The sequence below is a fragment of the Sarcophilus harrisii genome, chromosome 1, assembly GCF_902635505.1.
Source record: "Sarcophilus harrisii chromosome 1, mSarHar1.11, whole genome shotgun sequence".
In the NCBI taxonomy this organism is placed as follows: Eukaryota; Metazoa; Chordata; class Mammalia; order Dasyuromorphia; family Dasyuridae; genus Sarcophilus; species Sarcophilus harrisii.
The window spans coordinates 261,370,874-261,387,482 of NC_045426.1; the positions used below are offsets into that span (position 1 = coordinate 261,370,874).

Sequence of the window (16,609 nt, forward strand, 5' to 3'; positions counted from 1 at the left end):
AATTTATTTCTCAGTTGAGGTTGAGGGTAGAGTTTGAAATAGTTGCTATATTAAGATTTAGCATATTGAGCAGTAGATTTAATAAGTTTGTGATAAAAATAGCTAGTCATTTGAATTGTCCACTTAAGCTTGTTACCTGAAATCTACTACGTTACGGACATGTTTTTTTTCTGGAATCAAAGAGTCTAAAGATAGTTGCAGACCTTGCCCTGAAGAGAAGTTAGGAGAAGTGAGCAAAAATGCCATGGCCTAGACAGAGAAATGTGCATTTATTCTTTGAGGCCCCATTGAAAACAGGTGACCTTGAAAACAAGTGACCCACACATGGTTTCATGAAGACATGAATTTGTATTACAGTTCAATGCTATTTCCCCACCAGCCCCTTACAGTAGATTTGATTTATATGACCTTGACCAAGAAGCCTAGAAACACTAATATTAATCAAGAAACATTTATTAAGCAAGTACTATGGACCAGGCATTATGCTAGCTTCATGGGGTATGAAGACAAAGAATAAAACGATCTAAATTCTCAAAAAGCAAACATATGTGAGTGAGTGAGTGTGTGTGTGTGTGTGTGTGTGTGTGTAAATATAAGGAGATGGGACAAAAGGTAGTTTGATAAGTTTTGATAAGATTACTAATAGTTGGGAGGATGAGGAAAGGCTATGTGTTGAAGGGGGTAGAGAGCCTTTTTTTTCTGTTAAGGGGTATTGGATATTAATAACTTCATTTTTGGGCCATACAAAATTATTAATTGATAGAACTCAAATAGTGAGAAGTTGTTGTACCTGGCTCTCAGTTCAGCATCACCTTGTGAACTCAGTTGGAAGAATGACTGATCAAAACCTGTTGAACAGGGTTGGTAGTGGGGTAATGATTTTGTTATATGACACTCCCACTCCTCTCTTTCTAATCCCCAACTTTCCTGCATAGAACTTTTTTTCCTTGAAAGAGAGATTGCTTGTGGATTAATAAATTCGCTGTTGCTAAAGATCTGACAAAAACATTGTTCTTCTTAGGGTAACTTGCTCTAAAATGAAGGAGCCTGGTAAATCAGAAGACCCTTTTAATTCTATAATTTGTCACTTTATTTGTGAACATTTGTGAGCCTTTCAAGAATTTGAAGACCTCTCATGATGCTTTTTCATGATATTCCATGTCCTTTCTCATGTTGCAACTTTCTCTGTGCATTTTTTTTTTTTTTTTTTTTGGTGCAGCAAGATTATATATATGTTTTTTTTTCTTTATTCCAGTTTTCTTTTTAAAAAATTATAACTTTCTTTTAAAATTTCTTATAAAAATTATAATGTAAAACTCTACTCTTATATGAAAATGGTACAACAGTTTGAGACATTTATTCTTTCAGTTCAGATTATTTGTTAACTTAATCTCATTTCAAATGAATGAAGAATTTAAGTGCTTACTGTGGACTAATCACTGAGTTCACAAATACAAAAGCAAAATATTAACTGTGCATTAGGAATTTAAATTTCTACAAGGGGATATAAGAAATAAAGGGGAGAGTATTATCCATTGAAAGTGAGTGTAACAATGTGGCAATTCATTGGCACATCCTTTTTTAAAGGCAATAGTATTGTTAATTTTATTATATTTCACAGAAAGTTGAAAGGGGGAGGGAATTGATTTGATAATTGCAGAGGCAGGGTAGTAAATAACCCTGGTAAATATGAGGGGATTTGGTCTTAGGAAGGTCAGAACTGACTGACTTCACTCCTTCTAGTCCTGCACTGATGGTGGTATTTATTGCAACTTTACTACAACATTAGTAATAAAATGGAAGATGGAAAATGATTGGAGTGAAGATGTGGACACTTGGTTTAAGAACGTATCAATAAATTATTCTTTTGCTCCCAAGCTTTTATTGGACACAATTCTGTACCCATGTTTTAAAGTTTTTGATTTCTCTTCTTTTTTTGACTGCTGATTCACTGGCTCAGTGACTTTGGGATAATGAGTATCCTCTTTTATAATCATTATTTTGGCTCTTCATTAATAACAATTAACACTCTTAAGGAAAAGGATAGAATGTTCTAAGTGACTTTAGAAAATCAAAGAAAATTTGGTATTGACCCTAATTTTTTTCATATACCATTACTTTTAATGAATGGGATATAAAACAAAAGGCTGGTGAGGTTTGAAAGGATTTCTTTAATCCTTTGAAAGACAAGCACTATAAACTAAAATCACTCTGAGGTTTCTACCCCACACCTATCAGATTAGCTTAAGATGACAAGAAAAAAATTTTGATAAATGTTGGAGGGGATATGGGAAAACTGGGACATTGATACATTGTTTGTGGAATTGTGAACGGATCCAACCATTCTGGAGAGCAATTTGTAACTATGCCAAAGGATTATCAAACTGCATACCCTTTGATCCAGCAGTGTCTCTATTGGGTCTGTATCCCAAAAAGATCATAAAGGAAGAGAAAGAACCTACGTCCGTAAAAATTATTTTTGTGTTGGCCAAAAAAAATGAAATTAGAAAATGAGTAGGTGCCCATCAGTTGGGGAATGGCTGAATAACTTGTGGTATGTAAATGTAATGGAATATTATTTTGATGAATAGGCTGATTTTAGAAAAGCCTGGAAAGACATACACGAGATGATGCAGGGTAAGGTGAGCAGAACCTGGAGTACATTGTATACAGCAACTATAACATTGTGTGATGATTAACTATGATAGATTTGGCTCTTTTCAGCCAATCAGTAATCCAAGGCATTTCCAAAAACTTTGGATGGAAATTGCCATTCACAACCAGAAAGAAACGTGGAGACTGAATGCAGATCAAAGTATACAATTTTCACCTTTTTTTTCTGTTGTTTTTTCTTTGTCATTATTTTTCCCTTTTGTTCCGATTTTTTTCCCCCAATATTACTCATGGAAATACGTTAAAAATGAATATTTATATATAACTTAAAGAAAAAAATTCATTCATAAACACACACACACCTACACACGACAAGTACTAGATAGAGTATACCTTCTTATTGTCAGTGCTACTCACCTAAATCACTATTTTCACTTTTTTCTAAACATTTGAGTTATGTACTTCCAACTCTACTTCCCTTAGGATCATTTCCTTTCATTCCTGCCCAAATCTTCTTCCTAGCAGTTGCTACATTGTCCTTTCTATCTTCTCCAACTATTTTGCTTCTCCATTCAAATTACTTTTTCCAGAGGGTTTCTTAAGGTTCAAAAAATTTAATGGGGGGGAATTATTTAATCAAGGTCATCTTGACTCCATATCTAGCACATTATCCAACATACCAGCTTATCTTTTATAGTTTCACAATAGCCTTTTAATAATGACAATAACTGAACTCAATTCCACTTGTGTTTTTGTTTGTTTGTTTCGCTTACAGGAGCGAGATGTAATGAGATCTGTCTTGGATTCTTTTGAAAATGATATGTCCTCAGTAGAGAATTCTCCCCAGTTGGCCCTCCAAGTCCATGAGGATATGATACAGAATTTGCATGCTAATTATGCTGAAATGGAGGTAAGTGAACCTTAGAATCATTCTTCTCTGGGCAGTTAGTTGGTGTGGTGGATAGAGCATCAGCCTGGTTTTGGACACTTCTGTGTGACCTGGCTGTGTGACCCTGGCAAGTCACCCAATTAACCCCAATTGCCTCAGCAAAAAAAAAAAAAAAATCAGTCTACTCTCTGAAAATGGGCCTTTAATGAAAAAGGATGGATGTACCCATTTATGCTAGGTTTTTATATAGTTCACACTTAACTACCACTGAAAAGCACTCTATATATTTATATCTTGTATCCTGAAATGCCCAGAATATGTTTTTATACTATGATTTGGAAAGGATAATTTAGCCAATGAGTGAATCCTGCATCAAATCCAGTCAGGAATACCAGACATTTCTTTTTGGTGTCTAGATTTTGGAAAAAAATAAATTGAGCATGAGACTTTGGGAAGTCATTTCATTCTAAGAATATTCAACCCTGTTTTTTTTTTTTTTTTCATATGTCTACATATATAGTTTATTGATAACTATTTTCTTTTTCTTTTTTTTTTTATTTAATAGCCTTTTATTTACAGGTTATATGTATGGGTAACTTTACAGCATTAACAATTGCCAAACCTCTTGTTCCAATTTTTCACCTCTTACCCCCCACTCCCTCCCCCAGATGGCAGGATGACCAGTAGATGTTAAATATATTAAAATATAAATTAGATACACAATAAGTATACATGACCAACCCGTTATTTTGCTGTACAAAAAGAATCAGACTCTGAAATATTGTACAATTATCTTGTGAAGGAAATCAAAAATGTAGGTGGGCATAAATATAGGGATTGGGAATTCAATGTCATGGTTTTTAGTCATCACCCAGAGTTCTTTCTCTGGGCGTTGCTGGTTCAGTTCATTACTGCTCCATTGGAAATGATTTGGTTGATCTCATTGCTGAGGATGGCCAGGCCCATCAGAACTGGTCATCATATAGTATTGTTGTTGAAGTATATAATGATCTCCTGGTCCTGCTCATTTCACTCAGCATCAGTTCGTGTAAGTCTCTCCAGGCCTTTCTGAAATCATCCTGTTGGTCATTTCTTACAGAACAATAATATTCCATAATATTCATATACCACAATTTATTCAGCCATTCTCCAACTGATGGGCATCCACTCAGTTTCTAGCCACTACAAAAAGGGCTGCCACAAACATTCGTGCACATACAGGTCCCTTTCCCTTCTTTATGATCTCTTTGGGATATAAGCCGAGTAGTAACCTGCAATATGGACATCCATTCAGTTTCCAGTTTCTAGCCACTACAAAAAGGGCTGCCACAAACATTCGTGCACATACAGGTCCCTTTCCCTTCTTTATAATCTCTTTGGGATATAATCCCAGTAGTAACACTGCTGGATCAAAGGGTATGCACAGTTTGATAACTTTTTGAGCATAGTTCCAAACTACTCTCCAGAATGGTTGGATTCGTTCACAACTCCACCAACAATGCATCAATGTCCCAGTTTTCCCGCATCCTCTCCAACAATCATCATTATTTTTTCTTGTTATCTTAGCCAATCTGACAGGTGTGTAGTAGTATCATAGAGTTGTCTTAATTTGCATTTCTCTGATTAATAATGACTTGGAGCATCTTTTCATATGACTAGAAATAGTTTCAATTTCTTCATCTGAGAATTGTCTGTTCATATCCTTTGACCATTTTTCAATTGGAGAATGGCTTGATTTTTTATAAATTAGAGTTAATTCTCTATATATTTTGGAAATGAGGCCTTTATCAGAACCTTTGACTGTAAAAATATTTTCCCAGTTTATTGCTTCCCTTCTAATCTTGTCTGCATTAGTTTTGTTTGTACAAAAACTTTTCAGTTTGGTATAATCGAAATTTTCTATTTTGTGATCAGTAATGATCTCTAGTTCTGCTTTGGTCATAAAGACCTTCCCCTTCCACAGGTCTGAGAGGTAAACTATCCTATGTTCCTCTAATTTATTAATAATTTGGTCTGAGAGATAAACTATCCTGTGTTCCTCTAATTTATTAATAATTTCATTCTTTATGCCTAGGTCATGAACCCATTTTGACCTTATCTTTGTATATGGTGTTAAGTGTGGATCAATACCTAGTTTCTGCCATATTAGTTTCCAATTTTCCCAGCAATTTTTATCAAATGGTAAGTTCTTATCCCAAAAGCTTGGGTCTTTGGGTTTGTCAAAGACTAGGTTGCTATAGTTGTTGACTTCAACCCTGTTTTGAAAAATACCCCCATCTATATATGTTTGAAATATATTTTACCACCCCTTTTTACAGTAAGGGTCAGATTTGTCATTTGAGAAAAAAAGAGATCTTTACTTTTTTTTTCTTTTGCATTTTGATAAAACTTAAGAAGTTGGAGTTTTAAAATTTTATTCTAGGAAAAACGCAACTGATTTGTTTGGGGTTAAAAAAACTAACTGCTTTCAGTATACAATTCAACATTCATAATACACAATTTCAATATGCAATTGGATTGGCTGTTTTGTATACTTGTTTTCAGTTTTCACTTTGACAAATAAGCACTGTAATTAAAGTTATTAGGTTAAAATCTATTAAATTATTAAAATTAAAGCTATTAGAATAAAAAACACTTGACTGCATCAAGGTAATTTTGAATTCATAAATTTATATCTCTTTGTCATATAATGTCTTATCCATACTTTTAATCAGAACTGAAAATGCTTCATATCTTCTCACTTCTCCCAGTATTCACCTAGATTTTGGTTATAGTATTGACTGACAAAAGTAAAATGGTAGAGAAATCAGAACAACAGGAAGTTGAATTCTCTGTAAGATCTTTTGTCAGACGTTGGAGCTGGATTGCCAATGTGTAATAGACAGCCAAATACTTTCCAGTGCCTTCCTTTATAGAGGGCAGAAACAGAACTTTTCTACTCACTTCATTCTATATCTGCTGCTCTGCTTGTTTTCAGTTCCATGGAAGAAAATGCCATCTGTACTGAATATCTTCTCATCTTCTGTTTCTCCCACTGCTTTGTAAATTTCAATAGCTTCTCTTTTGGCTAGAAACCCTGAGGGTCTTCTCCTCCCAGACTGTTGTATGTGTATACACACACACACACACACTCACACACACACTTTTTTTTTTTGACTTGGATTAAAGAAGCCATTCTCTGCCTCATTTCTTATCTAGTCTTAAGTATTGATTGAGTGCTGCCTCTGATAAACTAGACCTATAAAAGATCCTAACTTAAAAAGACCAACATCTCCCACTGCATCCAAGGCCATCTCTAATTTTTTTGTTCTGATCTGTATCTTGCCACTGGACTCCAGATGGCTCTGGAGGGGAAAGTGATACTGGTAGCTTTGAAGCCCCCTACTTTCCAGTACACATCCACATGCAATTAAATCCAATTCACTTCTGTAAGGTCATCTCCCTAATGTCTCCTTGAAAGTGAAGGATATTCACAAGCTAATTGTACAATAATTCAGAGCCTGATTCTTTTTGTACAGCAAAATAATGTTTTGGTCATGTATACTTATTGTGTATCTAAGTTCTATTTTAATATATTTAACATCTACTGGTCATCCTGCCATCTAGGGGAGGGGGTGGGGGGGGGGGGTAAGAGGTGAAAAATTGGAACAAGAGGTTTGGCAATTGTTAATCCTGTAAAGTTACCCATGTATATATCCTGTAAATAAAAGGCTATTAAATTTAAAAAAAAAAAAAAAAAAAAAAAAGAAAGTGAAGGATAAACAACAACAGCTAGAAGGTATTGACAGTCTTTCACAGGACAGAGTGTAGATACAATGCTGAATAAAAGAATCATACTTCCAAATGTCTAATTAACAGTCAGGATAAGAGATGGTTTTATTTTATTTTAATCTAATTCAGTGAAATTTTAAAAGAATTAAGTGCCTACTATGTTCAAGATATATAAATAAATATGGGAGCCACTGGTGACACAAGGATGTAGTAATTCTGTCTTCAGGTTCCAGTAATAAAACATATACATAAATAAGTGTAATGTAACATATATTAAATGTAAAGGAAAGAGACTGTGAGAGTAGTTTTCAAGGGTTGAGAAAGGCAAATTATTTCTGAGTAATGAGATCAGATAAGCCATTAATTAGACCTCGAAGAAGAGACAATATTTCAGTAGTCAGAAATGGGAATGGGAAGATGGGAGCAGAAGCCATCCTTGGAATGGGCAGTGGTAGAGAAAAAAGTATAGAGTTTGGGAGAGACTAGCATGAAAATAGGAGATATGAAATAATCTAATTGGATTGAATGTGGAGTATGGGAAAGAGTAATATGAGCTCAATCTTAGTAGGTTGGAATGCTTTGAAGGAGGAAATCTTGAATGTTATAACAACTTTGAGTTTTGAGTTTTAAGGAATTTTAAGTTTTCAGTTAGAAGCAGAAACTTAAAGCAGTGACAACTTGAACAAAACTAACAGTAATAAATGGTTTTTTTGAACTAGAGGGTAGAAGTGAGAGTAATAAGGAAGGGATATCTTTAACAACTGGCAATACAATCAACAGGACTTAGAAACGGAAATGAAAGAAAAAAAGACCTTTTGAAATTGGAGAAAATAATAGTATGTTCAGCAGAAATAGGAAAGTTGGAAGGAAGGCAGGATTGATTCGGGAGGGAAAAGAAAATGGAATATAATACATTCAGTTTTGGACTTGTAATGGGATCTGTGAGAGTAACGTTATTTTGAATTTAAGATTGGCATATTTAGGGGCAACTAGGTGGCACAGTGGAGGCAGTACTGGCCCTGAAGTCAGGAGGACCTGAGTTCAAATGTGACCTCAGACACTTTACACTTTCTAGCTGTGTGACCCTGGGCACTTAACCCCAATTGCCTCAGCAAAAAGCAAAAAAAAAAAAAAAGAAGAAGAAAAAATTCCATATTTAAATGAGTTGGGGGAAATGGGGGGGTCTGAACTCTGGGAAATATATCCCATTTGTATATATAAATTTGATTGTCAATAGTAATTAGTTATTAAAATCTGGAAGAGGATGCAATTGCAAAAGAAGCGAGAGTAAGAAGAGCACAGAACTTTAAGGGAAATGTCTTTCAGTTACATTCAGTATATAAGGAGGAAGAAAGATGGAGAACCAACAATGGAGAGAGAAGACACTGGGAGAACTCTTGAGTTCAGTGTCACAGAAGTCAAAGGAAAAGAGTATTAAGAAGGAAGAGTTGGTCCACACTGTGTAATCCTTCAGGAAAGTCAAGAATAATAGCTACTGAAAAAGGCCTTCAGTGGTCTTCAGGAAAGCAATTTCAGTAGAGTGGTTTAGCTCAAAAAGGCCATTTACAAGAGGCTAGGGAAAAGTGAATATAATCATTATTCTGTTTAGATGTTTGATGGAAAGAAGGTAGAGAGTGAAAAATATTTCAGATTTTTTTTTTAATGTGAGAGAAACCTGAGTGTGTTTTCAACATAAATATTAAGAGAATAAAGATTTTCTTTTGCGGTAAATAGGGAAAGGATGGATAGGAAGTTTCCAGTTCTTTGTGAACTAATCAAATAATGGTTCCTTTCAGTCTTTGGATCTTGCCTTTCCTCTTCTCTGTCTTTCTTTTAACTAGAAATGATTCTGTTAATTATTTGGAATAATGTGTAGAGTTAGTCTTTCAGTGTCTTTCTTCTTCTGCCATCCTACTGTATGAATTAGCTCCATTCTTTACCAGAGGGATAGTTGTAGATCATGATATAGAGGATATTTGATGATAGAGAGCCAATTTCAGTGTTTCAAGGACTTAAGAGAAGAGTATTTCAACTGAATCTTGCTGCCTCACACATATGGGCTTCTTTTTTCATGATACATGTGTCAAAGGCAAGTGAAAATGCTTGTGATTTTGAGAGATGTGTTTTTGTCTGCTGCAAAAGGTTGCTTAATTATCAGCCCTATCTTAAAGAGGAACAGAAGGAATCATGGACTGTTTTCTGTACATACTAGATATTTAATAAATATTGGATTTTTAAAAATGCCTCAATTTTTCAACTAAACGGGAAATTGGGGCCTTGTTGAGGGTTGATAAACAGACGGCAGTCTTATGCTGATGCAGTGAGTTACTGGGCTTGTTAATATTCCATCAGAGGTGTTTGTTCTTCATACTTTATAGCTTTATGTGCATTTGTTATTGGTTAATTCTGCAGAAGGATGAGACTGAGTAATCATTTCTGGTTTTTTCCCTTCTCTTCATCTTTCACTTCTCCTTATGTTTTTCCTACTCTTCTCTCTTTGCTTCTGCTTCCTACCATTTAATATATAATTACATTCATTTCACTGTCATTCTTTTTTCATCTTGCTTCTCTGAATCTTGATTTACCCAAACCTTGGAATGAAATAACTCTTGGTTAAAGACCTTTGAAACTCTTTTTTTTTTTTTTTTTTTTTTTTTAAGGGGAATTTTGCATAGCTCTCATTATTCTAATTCCAATGGCCTTTTTGCTGTAGTACTCTAATACCCCAAAAGATACCATGTGTATCTTTATGCACTGATAATTTGTTGTTACATTATCTGTCTACTCAACAAAATGTATTATATTTTAAAAATTGTATAAAACTGACTGCATAAATTCATTCACATGTATTTCCTCATCCTCTGAAGAGTTGTGATGTTGTACAATCCATACAATATTGTTATGAGGTTTGTGATATCTCAATGCTGCACACTTACTCAGAGTGACTTTCCTGACACAGGGCTACTTTTAACTGGGCTAAATTCTGACTGGAGCATGCTCAAAGGAGGACCATGATTTCATCATTGCCCCAACCCCTTGTCATTATTCAGCTCTTGTCTTATTGCAAACTTTTTGTCAGCCTTTTCATTTTCAGTTTTGTTTTAATAGGAGAGAGAACTAGGCCAAGTACATGATTAAACTAGGTGAACTAGATCATGTCAAAAGCTGTGAAGTCAGCTTCTGATTTTCATTTTGGCAATAGAATGTTTGTCATCAGCCTTGTGGGTAATGTGCTGAACTACTTTGATAATTTTCTTCAGTATCCTTCTATGGGCTATGTCCATGTCGAGGGAGGAAGCGGACCCCAGATAGAAACCCTGGACTCAGAAACAGCTGATGCAACTGTAATTACTGAGCACCAACTTTAAATTTAGGATTTGAAAGGTTAATTCCTATTGTATAAAGTGAAATCATCATAAACACAAGTACATTAATAGCCATTTTATTACAACACATTTGGCTCCATATGAAACATTAATAAAGAAACTCACACTGACACCTTCAATAGTCTCCAGCATTTTTTATATTGAGAGATCTATATTGTCGGTACTTACCATATGTACGCTTATCAATTAATTATGAGGCCAACAGTTTTGGCACATTAAATACCATATTTTCTGATTTTTTTTTTTTTTTGGGATATATTAAATGAATTGGGGACTCTTGTCAGTGACCTCAAAACTCACTGGCCAAATATTATCACCTTATCAATAGCTGTAAGAGTTGCCCACCTACTGCTTCAGAGCACTAAGCCTGCCTGAGGGGAGCTTTGTGTAGTGAGGTACTTAGCTGTCCCTTTCTGTATTTAATACATTTAAAATTTACATGCAAAGGTAATTAAAATGTTTATCCGGTTGGCTCATTGTCTTCCCTGCCTCTTTTGGCCATTCTCTTCTGTCATCTTTGTATCTTTATGTCTTCCTCTCGAGGCACTGTCACCATTCCTTCTTCCTTTGTCATTTTCTTTCTTTAACATTTCTCCCACCCTCCCACTTTCATTTTTTATCTGTCCTTTATTTTATCTCTCAAATAAAAAGGAGCCTTATTCATAGAGTCACAAAGATATTTAGAATGTCATAGGACTGAGATGCTAAGATGAAAATGATATTTAAACTAAACTTCTCTAAAAATGATTTTTCAGATTATATGCTGATTCTTTTCAATTTGGCATACTGGTGACAACCTTTTTTTTTTTTTTTTGCCATGAGTATAGATTGCCATGGATTGGATTTTTGAAATTTATTCCTCATTTTAGAGATGAAATGAATCTGAGTCTGAGAGGAAAGGTGACTTGAATGAGATTGTACTGAGATCCTGGGGCTAGAAACCATGTATCTTGGTCCATTTCTTAGATAGGACAAGTTTTTGGTGACGTGAGTAGGAACCTTGGCATTTCAGTGATTGTTTTCCACAAAGATCTCTTATACTCATAGTTTCCCTCTTATCTCAGAATATTTCTCTATCTTTTTCTTTTCCCTCTACTGCTCGGTACAATAAAATATCTGCTGAGACTAGAGGCAAGAGGCCCTATTGTCATCTCTAAAGGTGGCCCAGATATACTTAATGCATCAGCTGCTCACTCACTGAAGCAATCAGAGAATTCATTCTGTTTCCTCTTGAGAGAGCAGATATGTTACACATACACCTTGCCTCTTCTGTACTACACAGTACTTTGGCAATTTTGAGTTCCCTCAGTGCTGTATCATTGCTCACCGCCACCCCTCCTCAAATTCTTTGTCTCCAAAGCCAAGGTGACATTTAACATAGTTTCTGTAGGAGAAGACTTGGCTTTTGACCTATTTTTGTGGTTCTTGAATTTCTTCATACTTGCAGAATGATGGCAGTACAGTGCCTTGAGTCATCAATAAAATTGCTGTGATTTGAAATTGGGGCATTTTTCTATAATGATATGGAAATCATAGATAGCATGAGTCTCACCCAGACTTTGCATCCTGTCACCTTGCCAGTTTTATTATGGAGTGTTTTGCATTATCATTATTCTCATTCTTCCATCCTGTGCATTCTCTGCTAATCGTAAAGCAAGTAGCACAACTTTTCACTGGGACAGAATAGCCAAATAAATAACAAAGTTCTCCTTCTGATTCTTGCACTTACTAACACTTCTCAGGCAACTCAGGATCTTTAGCATTACAACTTGAACACCCATCTCAACTACAGCTTCCAGGAACTCATGCCTCATAGTCAATTTTCTTCTAGGTTCTAATCTACCATTTCACTTTTCATCCAAAGTTGCCGTCTGCCATTATTGTAGATTTTTTGCTGCCATCTGCTTAGGTTGTCTTTAGCTTCTAGGATTTCTTCCTTCTCCAAAGAAGGGTCATTGATATTTCAGTAGACTGCCTATTTGGCAACAGATATGACTCATCAACACTTCTTTAGTGATTTTGTTAGTCAGGCTCAAGGACACAGAAAAGGTGCACTTGGTAACCCCTTTAGAGGAAATTCCCCTAGACTCTTTCTGATTTTTAGGTCGTCGTCTACTACTACTACTACTACTACTACTACTACTACTACTACTACTACTACTACTATTACTAGTATTTTACTTTAAATTCCCATAATTCCGGAGGCATTTGGTACAGGGACCATACCAATTACCAAGGAGCTTCTAAGCTGGTTCATTGAATTACTTGATCTCACTGTAGAAGGTATCTAGGGAAGGAAGAATAATAGTGGATGACATTTAATGTGTGTTTCTGTCTCTAACCTTAGTCCTTTGCCTTTAATATACGAAGTATTTTATAACTTAAAAAAAAAAAGATGTTAATAATAATTTTAGCCACCTACACACTTCATTTCACAGATGAGTAAACTGAGGAAAGGTAAGGCAGGTCCACTTAGTTATTTGAGTCAGTGCTCCATGTGGGAAACCAGGTCTCTTGAGGCTTTCTTTCCTGACATTATACTAAGATAGGCAGAGATCCTTCCTCAAGCCACCCTTAACTGGACTTATAGCTTGTGTTCTTAATGGGTTCCTCTAGAAATTCCCAACTGGTCAGCTGGTGGTACAAGATTTCACTTTGTGCAGTAAAAATTAACCTTTCAAATCCTACACCTGCCCTGGTATAGTGTCTCAGAGTCATCAGCTTTCCCAACACCTTGGGAGGGTGGGGGATGGCAGAGAACGTTAGAGACACGATCACGTGCCTGTGTTGGTCCTCAAGACACAGCCACAAGGTACTCATGCTTGTTCGGAAGGGACTGGGGGGGGGGGGGGGGACCGTGCCTTTGAATAGAGTTCTTTTATTGGGTTCCTAGTAGGGAGCTGTTCAGTCATGTCCGAATTTTTAGGAGCCTGTGGACCGAAACATGCCAATATCATCCAAGGGCTTCCTTGGCAAAGATACTAGCTGCAGTGGTTGCTGTTTCCTTCTTCAGGGGTTTTGAAGCAAACAGGTTAAGTGACCTTGCCAGGGTTACAGAGCTAGTAAGGGTCTGAATCTGGATTTGAACTCAGGTGTTCCTGTCTCCAGGCCCAGAGCTTTATTCTCCTAGCTGCCTTCTAGACAGAGAGGTTAAGGACTTGCCCAAGGTTACATGTCTTGTTAGTGGATAAGGCCTCATTTGAACTCTGGGCTTCCAGGCCCAGCATGTATGGACTGAGCCAGCTGGCTGCTTTTTAATAGTAGTAAGGGTTGCTGCCCCAGCGCTAAGAAAATGTGTTTTTACATCAGCCTGATACAACAAGCATTGGTTCATATATTTGACTCGAATCCTTTTGTCTTTTAATGTTTTCTTAATTTATTTTATTGCCGGAATTGTGTATGTTCTTTTGATTTTGCCCTTTCCTCCCTACTCTCCTTTCATGCCTACCCCTAGGGATTCTGTATTCTTTGTGTTTGTTGTTTCTTATGGCACAGTAATATTCTATTACATTCATAAACTAGTTTGTTCAACCTTTCCTTATTTGTTATGGCCCCTTTTTTGTCCTGCATTCTCACAATTGCATTTCTTCCACAACCTATTTCCTATTTAAATCCTAATTTGATGCTTAAATGTTTATTTTATGTAGTACCTTTTAAGATGTTGTTACAAAGAGTTAAAAATTGTCATTTCACAAGCAGTCACTCCAAAGTAACAAATAGCTCAATGCCTTTGGGGAGCCTTGATGGGCCCTTGAATACTACCTGCCTCGATTTGGAAAATGCAGGAAGTAGATGAATTGGCCCTGACTTTCTTTAGAGAATTTAAAATTGGGTTATTTTCTGTACTGCATTTGGGAAGAAGAGATAACCAATGTGTGTTTACAGTTCATTTCCGTTTACCACAATAGGCCAGAAAATTCCACGTGGGCCTGACTCTTTTAGTGTGGAAGGGTCTGCCTGTGTCTGGAGATAGGGCATTCCAGAGTTGTCTTCCCCAGAAGGTTGGGTTGGGGGACACAGGGGAAGGCTTGGTCACCAGAGTCGTAGTATTCCTGCTGTCCACCAGATGGCATGATCTATTCTTCCTTATCATCTATGTGACACAATGCATCAGGACTTTCTCACCTGCTAGGATTCTGGAGTAGGGTGGGAGGTGGGGGTGGCACTGTACCCCGCAGAAAGACGTCCGTGTGTTGCTGTTGTTGTTTTGTTACAGGGATCACAGATAGATACAAATGAAAACCCAGATGAGCTTCTAATCTTAACCCTCCTGTATGCTAGGATTGTAAGGCATTACTTGTGATGGAGAGGGCTCAATTCTCTTGGGACACTATATAAAATGTTCAAAAATAAACAAAAAATTAAGAAGCAAAGAAACCTTTCTCTATCTCAGTTTCCACCTTTGTATAATGGGGATAATGGTATCTTTAAAAATTGTTGTGAGAACAAAATAAAAAAGTATTTGTTAAATTGGTTTGGAAAATTTAAAGTGCTGTTTAAATTCTAGCTGTTATTCATCATCAGTACTTTGGAGTCACGGTTGTTCATTGCATGGGTTAGAAATCTTCAGTCTTAAATTGTTCCCCTGTTTCTGTGTACCTCACTTTGTTTCAGTTCATATGCATCTTTCCAGGTTTCTGTGAAACCATACATTTGTTATAGTACAATAATCCATAAAATTCATAAAATACAATTTGTTTAACCAATCCAATTGATGGACACTTTTTGCTTTCCACATCTTACTTTGTCAAAAAAAAATACAGTATAAATATTTTTATTCATATTATTCTTTCTTTTCTCTTTAGGTCTTGTTCAGGTAAAAAATAGTATTGGTGTTATATATGGGCTAAAAGATAGGTATAGTTTAATAACTCTGAAGGTATATATGTCCAAATTGCTTTGGGACATAAGGGAGTTCTACTCTTAAGTAATTTATCTTCTTGCATTTATTAAAAAATGGATTATTGAATTTGGTTATTAATGACTTTTTATTTAATCTTTCACTCATCTACTGATTTTTTTAAATTGAAAAGACATTTATTAAATATTTACTATGAATACTGTGTTGAATGCTGAGATACAAAACAAGCAAGCAAAATAGTTCTTGCCCTCAAAAAGTTTACGTTCTGTAAGAGAAGACAATATAGATGGAAGCTGGTGGAAGAGTGGTGAGGTTGAAGGTTAAAGTTGAAGTATATATAGCAGCATCAATTGGAAATGGCCTGGAGGTGACGGTAAGACTTGATTCCAGGCAAGGTAAGGCAAAGTCACCTACTAAAACCCATGGTTCTGAAGCAGAGGGAAGAGATTGAAAGAATGGCCAGAATGCAGAAGACTTGGTTTAGATATGAGAAGGAACAGTTCTTCATTTTCACTGCTGAGAATACCTTCTTTCCTTCATTGTTCTTCTCAGGGGTCAACTTATACAGAAAGCTTTTTCTGGTCTCTCTTGTTGTTTGTGTTATCTTTTTCCTTAAATTATATTTATCTATTTGTTATGTTTCCCTTGTTCAGTGTAAGTCATTTAATGATTGAGACTTTTTTCCATTTTTGTCTTTCTATAAGACTTAATATAAGTAAAATGGAATGTCTAGGAATTTAGTTTGTTTTCCTTCCCTAAAGATTTTTAGGAAAAGATTGAGTGATTACTTATTTAAAAACAAACAAACAAACTATACAGAACAATTTTGATACTTATTTTTTCATATGTAATTTGAAGTTTAGAAATACTGTTCTTCTGTTCCTAATTCTTTTGAGATTCTAAACCTTCTGTTTCTCTATATCTATACATTTTGTTAATAGTTTCATCTAGCTTTATGAAATATGCACTCAGTTATTTAATAGGTTTATCATTAAATCTCTAATTTTACCTGGGTAATATTATCATAATTATTTTTCTATGAGTCAGCTGTCATCAGTGAATATCCTCATAATTATTTGACTTGCCGTC

At 35.6% G+C, this 16,609-nt stretch overlaps 1 protein-coding gene across 7 annotated transcripts in view; it reads left to right on the forward strand.

Annotated features, from left to right (window-relative positions):
- Positions 1-16,609, forward strand: part of MAD1L1 (mitotic arrest deficient 1 like 1) — an 851,829-nt gene that overhangs the window by 371,916 nt on the left and 463,304 nt on the right. For all 7 annotated transcript variants that reach the window (XM_031950245.1, XM_031950188.1, XM_031950409.1 and 4 more), the window contains one exon: positions 3,389-3,523. In XM_031950245.1, coding sequence (XP_031806105.1) covers positions 3,389-3,523 — 135 coding nt within the window. The remainder of the gene's footprint in view (positions 1-3,388; positions 3,524-16,609) is intronic.